General features: G+C 31.3%; 3 protein-coding genes and 1 long non-coding RNA gene across 9 annotated transcripts; 2 read left to right on the forward strand and 2 right to left on the reverse strand.

Moving 5' to 3' along the window:
• Positions 1–825: 825 nt before the first annotated feature.
• Positions 826–2,593, forward strand: LOC105196003 (general transcription factor IIH subunit 3). The gene is made up of 6 exons (XM_011161702.3): positions 826–1,044; positions 1,152–1,648; positions 1,730–1,852; positions 1,925–2,060; positions 2,220–2,256; positions 2,357–2,593. Exons 1-6 carry the CDS (start codon positions 1,035–1,037, stop codon positions 2,430–2,432), a joined length of 879 nt encoding a protein of 292 aa, XP_011160004.1. The 5' UTR covers positions 826–1,034; the 3' UTR covers positions 2,433–2,593.
• LOC105196004 (anaphase-promoting complex subunit CDC26-like) lies at positions 2,420–8,917 on the reverse strand. Of its 5 annotated transcripts, none has more exons than XM_011161705.3 (2): positions 4,158–4,291; positions 2,420–2,931 (listed from the first exon to the last, which is right to left on the reverse strand). In XM_011161705.3, exon 2 carries the CDS (start codon positions 2,925–2,927, stop codon positions 2,709–2,711), a length of 219 nt encoding a protein of 72 aa, XP_011160007.1. In that variant the 5' UTR covers positions 2,928–2,931; positions 4,158–4,291; the 3' UTR covers positions 2,420–2,708. The 5 variants fall into 5 exon arrangements, with proteins under 5 accessions (XP_011160007.1, XP_039311899.1, XP_011160009.1 ...); XM_039455965.1 differs by lacking the exon at positions 4,158–4,291 and adding an exon at positions 8,687–8,917 and having other exon boundaries at positions 2,422–2,931; XM_011161707.3 differs by lacking the exon at positions 4,158–4,291 and adding an exon at positions 8,158–8,544 and having other exon boundaries at positions 2,422–2,931.
• Positions 3,532–7,778, forward strand: LOC105196005 (inhibitor of growth protein 3). 2 transcript variants are annotated; one of them, XM_011161708.3, is made up of 6 exons: positions 3,532–4,111; positions 4,866–4,937; positions 5,041–5,400; positions 5,659–6,082; positions 6,611–6,809; positions 6,877–7,778. In XM_011161708.3, exons 1-6 carry the CDS (start codon positions 4,084–4,086, stop codon positions 6,991–6,993), a joined length of 1,200 nt encoding a protein of 399 aa, XP_011160010.1. In that variant the 5' UTR covers positions 3,532–4,083; the 3' UTR covers positions 6,994–7,778. The 2 variants fall into 2 exon arrangements, with proteins under 2 accessions (XP_011160010.1, XP_025989232.1); XM_026133447.2 differs by lacking the exon at positions 3,532–4,111 and adding an exon at positions 4,214–4,347.
• Positions 8,918–9,381: 464 nt separating the features above from the next.
• Positions 9,382–12,343, reverse strand: LOC105196002. The gene is made up of 4 exons (XR_850736.3): positions 11,393–12,343; positions 10,463–10,914; positions 10,134–10,387; positions 9,382–9,806 (listed from the first exon to the last, which is right to left on the reverse strand). It is a non-coding gene; the product is annotated as an uncharacterized LOC105196002 (long non-coding RNA).
• Between the last annotated feature and the right edge of the window lie 1,309 nt (positions 12,344–13,652).

The raw sequence follows: 13,652 nt of genomic DNA on the forward strand, positions 1-13,652 counted from the left end.
ATTGAATATTTGTTTAAATTTTGAAAGTCCTTAAACACATTGTTTGAAATTTATTTAATATTTTATAAATATTTATTTTTCTTGAAATACTCATATAAGAAAATTATTTTAGTAAACGTTTTGTAAATGTTTATTTAATATTTATTTAATATTAATTTTTATATTTATTTTTTATCTATAAAATTATATTTATTTAATATTTGAATTATTTAGTTTTCAATTATTATTTATTTTAAAATCTATTTACAAATTGTTTCAGTTTTTATTTATTTTACATAATTATTTGGAATAACAATTTAAAATAAAATAATAAGAATTTTTTCATATTTAATTCAATTATTGTACATATGCGTATTATTAGATAAAAGTATTCACAGAGGTCATCACGAAGGATCAGTTTGCAGCGATCACAAAGATTAAACAACATTGACTAAAGTCACAACTTGGATGGATGACCGTTTGGAAACTTCCAAAAAAAATTTTTTGAGAAAAACCTATTTGAAGCTGACGCTTTCACGATTAAAATATAATAAAATTCTACAATAGTATCCTAGCTAGTTTCACAAAGAAAAAAAAATCTTTTTCGATTTAGAAAACATTTTCATTTTTACCTTATTTAATTTTAAGAAAAATAAATTTTCCTTAGGTGCGTGCAATTTACCTACTTTCCCCTATTTTACAACAAATGATTTAACGACAGCAAAATAGATGTTAGCATGGATAACAACCCACATCCATTTCACAAAATACTGTTTTTAACGGCGGGTCGCAAAATGGATGTGACTTTTAGTTCACACTCCGGCCAAAATAGATATGCGTCGCTAGTGTACGGGAGTTTCGAGTTTTTTCAGTTGCTCTCAACTTGGTTTTTTTTCTGGTGCAGTAGAAGTTAAACGTGATATTTGTTTATTTTTAACCTCTAATTATTTGTATACGTAATTGGAATGAATAACAGAATATTTGCAATAATTAAAATAAAGAAATTTTTTAATTAGAAAGAAAGTTATTTAAAAAAAGGAAATAATTCTAGCAAAATGTCGACTGGTACATTAACATTTCTATATACACATTTGAGCTACTAATTTTGTAAAATTAAATTGCAATTATTTATTTATTAATCTCTGTTTATGTATCTATTTGTAAATTTTCAGAAATAGAGACGAGCTTGCTAGTAATCGTTTTTGATGTCAATCCTATGCAGCGGATAGTAAAACAAGAAACAAAGATACTGTCACAGTGTTTAGACTCCACAATTGTCTTTGCCAATGCTCATCTTATGCAGTCGTCCAATAATGAATTGGCTATAATGGCATGCCACAGTCACAGTGCTAGATTCCTTTATCCTTGTGAGAACGCAGTGGAAATAAGGCAGATGGATGGGCAATATGAAAAGTTTACCATGGTGGAACGTACAGTGCGTCAGCAATTGCAGCAATTCATCAACGAAATCCCCATGGATGCTCCATTGAACACCGAGAGTCTCATTTCTGGTGCACTCAGTATGGCATTGTGTTATATAGCTCGGTTAGAAAGAGAAAAAGTTGCTGGCCAGAAGCTACATCCTAGAATACTGGTCATTACCGCCAGTAACGACTCAGCAACTCAGTACATGAACTACATGAACATATTCTTCACAGCACAGAGAATGGTTTTTATCTATTAAATTTTTATATTATAATAACAGAATTGATGATTTGCAATGCAAAAAGATTCATTTGACTGCTTCCAGAATGTCATTTTGGATGTATGCAGTCTGGATCAGGAGCTAACACTCTTGCAACAGGGCTGCGACATCAGTGGGGGCAATTATTTGAAGGTACCACAGCTTGCTGGATTGCTGCAGTATTTATTGGTAAATTGTTTGTGCTTTATTACAATTGCAAATGTAATTATGTTCATTGTGACTAATTTTTTTTTTATTTAGTGGGTTTTCCTGCCAGATCCCAGTGTTAGATTAAAATTAGTTCTTCCTCCGCCAGTAAAAGTGGATTATAGAGCAGCATGTTTTTGTCATCAGGAACTTATCGATATTGGATATGTCTGTTCTATATGTTTATCAAGTAAGTGTAAAGTTATATCTAATCAGTAATATAAAAAAGTATTTTAATCAATATTAAATGTAAAAAAACATAAAACATTAAATAATGATATTTAGTAGTGTGTTAAAACTTATTTATATTAATTTATATTTATATTAATATCAATCATCTTTTTTCTAGTCTTCTGCAAGTTCAGTCCAATATGCACCACTTGTCAGTATGTATTTTTGTAGCTAATATATTAATTATACTAATATATTAATTACACATTTTGTGTATTAGAAACAATAATTAATTTATTATTGAATTTTTTCTAGCACTGTATTCAAAATGCCAGGACCTATGCCGATAAAGATGAAGAAAAAAAAGAAGAATGTGGATATCGTCCATTAACCTTGTATATTTCACACATAGCTATCACACATTTTGTAAATATAGATAAGTCGTATACTGTAAAAAAACTTTATAGGATTATGATTTCTTGATCATAACCGGCGTAATTAATCACGGAGACTGGATTTACTAAATAAAAAAAATAGCATTTTAAATACATTGTACATAAATTATATTTGTATAAATGTGCCGAATTTTTTCCAAATTAAAATAATGTTGGAATGCATAATTTAACTGCTGTTCATCTATGCTATGATTCGTATCCCGAATCGACTGCTACGTTGCGGTTCGATTGTGCGTGGACGGATGTTGTGGTAAATAACCGATGCGTTCCTGGATCTCGCTCTGAGGAATCTTGCCACCCCATGTGGGCGGATTCATGGACGATACTTTTCTTTCAGGATCCTTTTTGGATTCGTGCGCCTTTCTTATCTCCTCATATACTTGCAGATCGTCCAGTCTCATTTCTATCCGAGTTGGACTTCGTCGTATCATCGTGCTAAAAAAAATATTAGTTTTTTTATATAATATAGAATAAATCTTCCAAAAAATTTAATCCTAGAGTACTACTGTAGATAAATTTTCACCGATGTAAAACTAATTCAAGTGTAATATTTAATTTTTGTTATTAAAATAGTGATAATTGAAAATATTTAATACAATTTCTTTTACATTTAAAATAGCGTTAGTTTATTTAGTTATTCTAACATCTAGCAATCTATAAAGCAGAAAAAAATGTAAACAAATTCTTAAAAATATAAAATAATTTTTAATTATGTGGATGAATTTTTATCTAGAGAAATATTGTCAAAAAAATATGAATAGTACTCTAAAGTTAATTAAAATTTAATTAACAGGAAACTTGAAAACACTGATTTGTGAGTATATACAAATTCTGAAACGCGCTATACATTTTTCGAGAATTAAGAATAAATTTAGTAAAAATACAAAAATATAAATTTAAAGAATAAATTGTGCGAGAAAAAAAAACTTCATGTTAAATAATAAAAAATATTGTTTTTTATATAAAAATACATTTTTCTTTTTATCTTGTTTACGTAAATTTTTAATTTAGAAAAAAAATAAATTAAAATTTGTGTTTGAAAAATAATTAGTTAAAGTTAAAAATTAAATTATTTTAAATGCGTTCCAATATTAAACATGTAAATTGATGATCGGGAATTCTTCGTAATCGGCCGGATTTAATTAGGGAAGGCGAGCAAAAGAGCGTCGCGGATTCAATATCTCCTTGATTCGGGCATGGGTCCGCAAGTTACGTTCCTGACATCCCTCGCGGCTCGCACAATACGGCACAATATGGCGAACTATACGAGACAACGATGTTCCAAATAATCTCGAATCGAAACTTCCTTGCCCAAACCGTATTGTCACTCGACAAATCTTGTCGTAGCGGCGATCGCACTTCCCCGGAAATCCTAACTGAATGCCTCTGGCGAGTCCGAGGAAACCGAGAAGCGCGTTGAAAGTGCTCTCGAAGATACGGATGCGGAGGGGTCGGACGCGCACGGACACGCTCTCGATCGGGTGGCGCGTTTCCCTGCGAATTCCCGCGGAACTCGGCGGCTACCCGGCGACGTGCGGCGGATACTAGTCAAGTACATCAATCGCGGACGATCGGCGGCGCGGGAAGATGCTCTACCTCGAGGATTACGTCGAAAGTGCGTACGAGAAACAGCGCGCACGGCTTGCCCGCGGGATCCTAACCTCCTCTCGTGGCGCGCGGCTAACCTAGGACGGCCGCGATCCAACGACCCGCGACACACGCAGCCATTTTTGTTTGCGTTCCGCGTACCCGCGCCTCCTTTTGCGCGCCGATCGCGACGGATGTCCGCGATCGCCGTGTAATGCGACGGCGAGGTCGCGCTCGCTTGGCGACGCGACCCCGCGCCGAGAGGTTAGGCGCGGTGTTTTGTCGAGACGGCAAAATGCACATTGCCTCCCGTTGCTGAGAGAGAAAAAAAGAGAAATTAATAAATTATTATTTAAATCCGCGGGTCACTGGCTGAATTTCATTGTCTTCATGTCTTTCCAGAATTAATTAAAAATTCATTGAAAATCCTTCCTCCTTTAGAATTGTACAATTCCAATGTACACAGTTCCAATGTACAATGTTAACAATGTATTTTTTGTTAATACAATTTGAGAATAAATAATAATAAAATATTGTATTAGAGTAAAATATTTAAAGAGTACTAATTTTGATAAGAATTTAATGTTTGAGAATATAAATAAAACGAAAGAGTTTGTATAAGATCATGTAATGAAAAGTTGTATTCATTACAGATTTACATAGGAATAAGATATAACAATTTGTGAGAAATAATATGCAAATAATTCAGAAATGGTTACATTATATATTAAAATTAACATTTAATGTAATAATTTCTCCTAATATTCATTTTATGGTTTCAGTGATCGAGCATCTTCCACAAGAGCTAAGGGACCGATTTACCGAAATGAGGGAAATGGATCTAGGTGTACAAAGTATGTACCTGAATTATATACAGAACACAATTAAAAATAATAATAAAATTATAGTTATAATAAGTAAAACAGAAATAGAGGTTGACGTTAAATCTATTTTTAGATTCCATGGATAGCCTGGAAAAGAAAGTGAAGACTTTCTTTTGCAATGCTAAGAAGATGAAGCCCAGTGAAAAGGAGGCAGAATACGAAGCTATTAGAAAAGAGTACTACAAGACTTTGGAGGATGCCGATGAGAAGGTGCACCTAGCCAATCAGATGTACGATTTGGTAGACAGGTACCTGAGGAGGCTCGATCAGGAGCTGCACAAGTTCAAGATGGAACTAGAGGCAGACAATAAAGGCATCACCGAGATTCTGGAGAAGAGATCTTTGGAATTGGACCAGCCACCCACGAATAGCAGTCAAAAGGAAAATCGTTATAGTTTTACTCCAAGCAGAACGCGGGACAATCACAGCCATTGTAAGTATAATATCCCTAATAATGCAAATTTTTTTATTCACATTTAATTCAAATGATTTTCAACTTTTAAAGATGAAAGATTATGTTAATTTTAAAGATATATTAAACACGAAAACATTATAAAGACATTCCAGAATGTGAGTGATCTATAAAATTAATATTATAAGCTTATTGCAAATGGAATATATCAATACATAACAATCTCTAAACGTATGTAATATGGTCTTAGATTGTGTCTAAATTTTATGTTAATTTCAGCTCGGTCGGAGAAGCGACGGGATTCGAATGCATCTTCCACGTCGGTCGAGAAGAGGCTGGCAATTGAGAAGATACCGGCAGCAACGAGTCTACCGGAATCACGACCGGCGTCAGCGAATTCCACACCTATTATCGCGGCGAGTAGTGTCGCGCCGGCTCCGGCAGCGATTGCTAATTCCGTAGGGTCGGTGTGCTATAATCTCGGCCATATCGGCGCCGGTGGTAACGCTATCGCAGCAGCCGCGTCTCAGGCGATCGCGGCCACGCAATCAATGCAGCAGGGCAGACGTTCGGCCAGTCTGAAGGCGAGTTATGAGGCCATTAATACCGGTGGCGTACATGCCGCGGAATTCAGCAGGGAACTGGCCGGTGCGGCGCAAACCGCCATCGCTGCCATCCAGGAAACCACAAAGAAGCATAAAAAGTATGTGTAAAGAGAAGAAGCGAACAGCGATTGCCTTTTATTGATAAATTCTCTAAAAGTTTTAATAATTTGAATTAGAAATTAATTAATTTTAATCCTGAAATATCTCATATCTTTTTCACATTAACGCTACTGTGGAGATAAGAAAATTTATCCAAGTATAAGAATTTTTTTATAATTTTTTATGTTTACTTTTTATAAGTTGCAGTTATTCTAACACTTTTAGTTAGAATAACTGAACTAATACTATTTTAATGTAAAAGATTTTATTAAATGTTTTAAACTATCAAAATTTTAATTACAAAAAACGGAATTAGTTATTGTTAGATGAAAATTCACCACAATAGCATTTCAGGGTTAAATCAGATACTCCTAAAATGTTTTTAATTAAAAGACAATGCGGTTAGATATTTTGAGATCTCTATTAAATTAGGGATGTTTTATAATTTTTTAATTTTATTTTGTAAAAAAATTTCCTCTGTTATTTAGGTAATTACCTAAATAACACATTTTTATCACGAATTCCAGAAAAGTAACAGCTACCGTACCGAGTTCGAGCGTAATCGCAACTACGGTGCAACAGCCCGTGTCGCCACCGGTAGTTACCACAACTACGCAAGTAGTGGACCCGGATAATCCGGATTGGACGTATGATCCGAACGAGCCGCGCTACTGCATATGCAATCAAGTGTCGTATGGCGACATGGTTGCTTGCGATAATTCAGATGTAAGACACGTCGACGTTTTCAGAATGTATTACAAGCGGATAGAAGATTTATAACGATTACTTTTAGTGCCCCTTTGAATGGTTCCATTATCCATGCGTGGGAATCACTGCGCCACCTAAGGGAAAGTGGTACTGCCCTCAGTGTACGTCCTCGATGAAAAGACGTGGCGGACGGAAGAACTGATTAGGTGAGAAAAAGAAGAAGAAGAAGAAGCTAGGGAACCATATTGACCACATTAAGAAAGCATCGCTGCTACTACCTCTTAGACACTGTCCGTCGAATACCAACTTAGTTAGGAAGCCGTTATTAGCTCTGATTTTGTATAACTTTTTCAATGTGCTATTTCGAGTCCGCATCGTCATCTTGACCTACGGTCTTCTCTTTTTGCTTGACTGAGTATACAATTGAAAATGATAACGTTATTCTATCAAAATCTCGAAGCATCTAACGGATATATCAAACCCAAGGATTAACATCATAAACATCTCAATGTGTTTCGCATACTGCCGTTACCTCCGAGCAATAAAGGAAAGAGAATGGAAAGTGAATATAAGGTGAAATAAGAATTCGGAAAATAGGAGAATCGTTATAATGTATTCTTCGACGAGTTTGAAATTGACTGCTTCTCTTCGAAACCTTAGATTTAGGTATTAGCTGTTTAATAGAGAACATTTCCCTACAAGTTAGATTGTAAATAAATAAACTCCATTTTTTAATTTTAGATAAGCCTTAGTTTAATAGAAATTTAATTTCCTATAAAATTTAAACCTCCAGTATTTAATGTTGAAAATGAAGAATTTACTTTTTTGATGGAGAAAAACTGAACGAAATAACTTCGAATTCGTCTGAGAATAGCAACTTAATCTTTCAAAGCCACTATAAATGGATTCCACTAATTTCAAAAGGTGAATTGTAGCGAAATGGTGTATAAATAAAATCATCTATACAGTGAGGCGACGTTGCCAAAATGAATGGTCACATTTCTTTCAATTAATTTTCTTATATCCACACACAAGCACAATTTGAATGTCTCCCATTTTTAATTTATCTTAATTTCTTCTCTCGCACAAAATCAAGAAATGTAATTAAATCCTTGATGGAAAAATTTTAATAAAATATTGATGAAATTTTGTTGAATTATATTCATTTTGGAACATTTTCATCAGTGATTTTATCAAAATTTTATTACTTTTAGTAAAATGTCATTAATTTATCATTATGGAGTATTTGCAATTTTTTTTCAATATTATAATTTTGATATTCCATTCGTTAACGTCCTATAAGACCAAACTTAGGAAGACTATTATATTTTTTAGGTTATCAAACATACTAAGCATAATTTGTTACCTTTATCGATGACTCGATTAATTTTCAAAGAATTCCAGCGGACAAACACAACCGTCAATATTTTCTCAAGATTCGTACGACGAGTATTCTACCGATAGAAGCTTCATAATATTTCGAAATGATCGTTATCTATTTCTATTTTTATATTTACATTTTTCGTTCGAAAAATCGAACGCAACATACGAATTCTCGCACACACGAACCGTTGTTTCGTACAACTTTTCCTAAATGAATCGTGAGAGTATCGAGTTGAAAAACAGAATTGCAACGGATTGTTGTATGAATAAAATGAACGTGCAACAGATGACGTATTGCTGCAGAAATGAAAAAATTTTTTCGTTCACTAGCTGCCACGAATCAAAACCACTGAATGCATGACTCTATTTCACATATGTAAATATCACATATGTAAAAACTTTTCCGAATATTTCTCAGTTACATATCTTTGAAGGAATTTTAAACACTTAATATTTTTCTCAACCCTAATTAAAAGCAGAAAAGTAACGATTAAGATTTAATATTAACTTACCAGTCGCTTGGAAAATTTTTTAATCCTTTTTGAATATTTCCAATTATTATCTTTGACCATGGATTAGGTCATTTAAGCAGTTTAACCAATTCTGTCACTTATAAACCAATTGTTAAAGAATAAAACCATACCAAAACCAATGATGGGTCAAGAAATTGAGTACAAACAAAAGAATAATAACGATATCTAATGCCTTCATTTCGTCATTTTCATCCATTTCGTTGTCAATCGTTATTGCTTCAAATTATTTCAATAATTCAAATTAACAATGACATTGACACTGTAAACAAAAAATATTACTATAATATTATTACATTCAACAAACGTTCAAAAATTCGTTTCACGCACGAAAGTGTTAAGTCAACATTTACTTACAGTCGGTTAAAAATGTTCCACTTAAAAATCTTCTTGAATATTTTATTCTAGAAGATCCTGAATACAAATAAAGCATGTTCTTAAGTATGTATAAATCTAATAATATGCAAGTATATGGTAGCAAATATAAAAAAAAACTTTAGATGTATTTAAAATTTTAAAACGTCTATTTTTATTTCGTAATCAGTCTAATATTTTTAAGTTATAAAACTTCGAAACGACTGTTTTTATTTTGTAATCAATCTAGTATTTTTAAATTACATATTAAATTTAATGTACATTAGTGTAAAATAAAATTTAATGCATTTTTTGACAACATTAAATTTACATTAAATGTATTTTAAATATTTTTAATGAATCTGTTTGAAATTTGCTTCGGTTACATTAAATTCTGTTGCCAATTTTTAACACGTTTCAAATTCTATACGTAAAAATAATCAAAGATTTACTCACCGATCAAAGATTCTTTTAAAAAAAAGCTTCTTTGCAGTTCTGTTATCATGCTTATTTATAAATAAAGATTGCATAAACTGAGACCAAAATATTAGCCATATTAGCAAAGAATACCATATTGAAAGCGTAATGAAAAATTCGCATCCAGGTAATGTCATTCTGTGTCTATAAATTCCATGTCTATAATAAGATTGAAGACTTATAGAGAAACTATAGGTCTCATATTATATTTAACACATGAGGCTATTAATCATCACAGTTGACTATTCGATTATGCAAACTTTGAGGAGTTCTAGAAAACATAATTTTTTTCACATTAATGTCTTCTAGAAATTGTCGATTAAAATTTGAAACGTTCGAGTGTGCACGGAAAGAACAATTTTATTGTAGTATCTAAAAATTTAGTTAGACATAAAGCAGAAAATAATTTTATGTTAGACTATCAAAATAATTAAGACGTTTAAACATAATAATGCTGCTGCATAAAATTTTGACATTTTAGTAACCAGCTTAAACGTCTAACATAAATTTTTTAATAGTTCAACATAATTATTCTCAGATCTATATTTTAGTAAAAATGTTCTTTCCGTGCGATCGCTCGCGTTTAACTATACTTTACCTTTGGACACTAAAATGCGAAATTTTAAACTGCAACAATTGCTTCTCGAATTTGTCTATTTAGAAAATCTGAAAAAGTATCTGTCGAAAGCAGGACTGTAATAATTTGTGTGTACAGGAAAATTACAGATGGACGTATCTTATACGTATCAGGCTAAATATCGCTATTAAAATAAATGCACTTCCAATTTACTTTTTTATCGTTGGCTTGGTACACAGTACAATTTGGACCTATCTCCGTTTTTAATTTCCTACCTTTGAAATAAATTTCTCAATTAAAACACGCTCGACATTTCTTCTCGTGTAAGAAAGTATCAATTTAAGACTCACCGGTTACTTAAAAATTTTTCCAAAGATTCTTTCTATGTTATCTTACTTCATTAAAACCTCTAAAAACTTTATTATAATTTCAGCATTATATATTTAAATTAATTATTAGCGAATATAAAAACTGTAAATTTTATCAGCAAGATAAAATGCAAGCATCGTTTAATACTTTGTTATTGTTTATAATGCTTATTATTTTCTATTATAGAGTCTATCAATAATATCGTTAATAGCAGTTAACGATTCCGGAGATTCTTAGAAGACGCAATCTCGCGCTTTGCGTTCATGTTTCCAAAAAATTAAAGATAATTTTATCAAGAGCTGCGCAATTTTGGAAAATGTATTTGTTTTTTGTACTTGTAATAGTCACATAGTTTTATGTTATGTTATCTGTCTGTGGTACAAACATGCTAAATTTGATTGCGCAGCACGTCAATCGTCGTCTAAAACAAATTCTGTACACAAATATTAAAACATTAATTTTTAAAAGTCTTAAATTGACATACAATTAATAAACAATTCTGAAACAAGGTATTGTTATAGAAATGAATTGTATCATTTATTTCAATTAATTGATCATTATTTTAATTTTCACAAACGATTTTGTTAAAGTATCTAAAAATTTAGCAAAATACAGATTTGAAAATAAATTTTTCAGATCATTAAAATAAACGCCCTGTAATGAGCGTTTAAACATAATGAACAATGCTACAAAAAGTTTTGACATTCTAACAACTATAACTTGAACGTTTGACGATCTAACAAAATTAATTTCAGATCAGTATGCAGCTAAAGTTTTAGTTACTTTAGCAAAACTGTTCTTTCCATGCAAATAAAATTAATTTAAACGTAAGTACACAAAATACGTATCCAATTTTCTTTTCATTAATTCAAGTATCAATCAAGAAAAATATCAATTCAAGATTCACTCACCGCGGTTTTTATCTAAGATAATAGTTCGTTTTTAATTTTTCAAAAAGTACAGTTCTGTTATTCCATACTAAAATAACGTTTGGAACTTTTAAAATTTCTGATAATGACATTTTATTAATCCTTTCATTAATTATCTCAAGTAGCACAATATTAATTGCAGATATATAAAATAATGTATATATTGCAAGTATGAATCTTCGTCGGTTCATTAGTCTTATGAAGTATTTTGCAATTATAAGACACAACAGATGCAATTGTAAAATTGCTATTATATAAATGTATTCCATATTCACAGTAACAGTTGTCAGTGTATCTTCTCAAATTGAACCTTATCCTAACGACGTAAATAATAGACTGAACGTGTAACTTATTGACGAACGCGTGATTCGTACTTGAAGAAAGTCCTAGCGGACACAGTCTTTGTAAATCAATATTTCCCGAAAATCTATGATTTATTCAAATGAAATCCAGGAGTACCGATGTTTTGAAGACAGATCTGTGAAAGATTGTTGAACAAGTAAAATAAAGAATGCGTTTAGATAAATATTAGATAATTAATCGTATTTCTTTTTATTAGTCGATCTTTGCATGTTCTTCGATCTGTATCTACTTTTGTTCTTTAATCCCTTTTCACATTTTTATTCCCTCGTTAAATTATTTAAGTGCAATGACCTTTACGAATTTTATGCATGAAGATATGTATTCAATATTAACTTATCAGTGTGCTTAAAAACTTTTCCAATTTTTTTCTTGAATATTTTCTATTGTAATAATCTTTTGTATCTATTTCAGTTAAATTATTTATTACTTTTTGCATATGGATTTTACGGTTTAAAAGATTTATCTTATCAGCTTTATTATTTTTAAGTTTGCATTTGCGTTTAAGATATTGGACGCGACATTTAAATATATGCATAATGTAATAATATTATCTAGAAAGAAAAAGATCTCGTATATGAACAAATCGTACAAATAATTTTGTCAATAGAATTAGCGAATTAATATTAAAACAAAGTGAAGTGGTGCAAAGAAACGAATTCTAAATAAATTTTTTATAAATGATTAAATTTCTTTTTTTTTTAATTGACCCAATTTCTGTGTGCTTAAATGCAATTAAAATTTATTTCAGCTTTAGTCTATCCTAATTTTTGTACATCCGAATGCGTTTCTCTTGCATGAAAATCGATAAAAGATTTACTAATTGATTGCTTAAGAAGTTTATGTCATGAAAGAATTACATTTTGAATTCTGAAATCTTTGAGTGAAATCTCAAGTAGTTTTATTTTTCAGTTATTAAACAGAAGTTAATATAACTGTCCAGTAACTGCACAAAAAATTCATGAAATTTTTACCTGACCTATTATGCAATTTGCGAGTTTATTGTAATTAAGTTAACAGAAAAAAACTTGTTAAACTTAAATTTGTATTTAATTTAAGTTCACGTTACCGTTTTTTGAATAATTATTGATCATAATGCACGAAGGGAGCATGCGTCTTGAAATTGCTTCGATACTCGTGCAAATTCAGCACAATTCATGGCTAGGCATTTCTGTCCTCGTGTGTACAGTCGTGAGCTAAAAGGTTGCAACACATTTTCTTCGATGGTTAGATGGTTCGATGCTTAATTGGTTGGATCCACAGGTAAAAACCAATGACGTTCGCCGTTCGATGAGCAAGTCTACATTCCAAAAACCATCGAAGAAAATGTGTTGCAACCTTTTAGCTCACGACTGTACGTTCATGTAACATTTGAGACACAAAATTCAAATGTCTCAGTCATATCAAATGCTTTCTGAGTTCTATCTTTGAAAAAAAAGAAGAGAACTGATAAAGTGTTTCGATACATTGATTATTATATAGTAACTGATGATATTTCATCAATTAACTGATATAGTAGCTTCAATTTAAAAAATACTTTTTTAATGATATGCAGAGGAAAGTGGAGTAAGATGATAGTAGATAAGATTTCCTAATTACTAAATGACAAATTGCTAATTCTTCTAAACTAATAATAGATGTGGAAACAATGTTCGACTCATTAGAGATTTTAAAGAATAATTTTCAATAATCGATTTCTATAATCAGTCAGTCTTTTAATCAGTAGCTCGCCAAAAACGTTAAATATAAAAAAATTATGTTTGTAATTGAGATAATACTTTTTCATATTTAATATATTGTCATATGTCCTGAAAACATGTACAAGCTGTTGTCAGAGCAACAAATAGTAACAGAACGAAATTTACAGTTTTGTTCCTTTTTC

The sequence above is a fragment of the Solenopsis invicta genome, chromosome 12, assembly GCF_016802725.1.
Source record: "Solenopsis invicta isolate M01_SB chromosome 12, UNIL_Sinv_3.0, whole genome shotgun sequence".
NCBI classification, from domain to species: domain Eukaryota; kingdom Metazoa; phylum Arthropoda; class Insecta; order Hymenoptera; family Formicidae; genus Solenopsis; species Solenopsis invicta.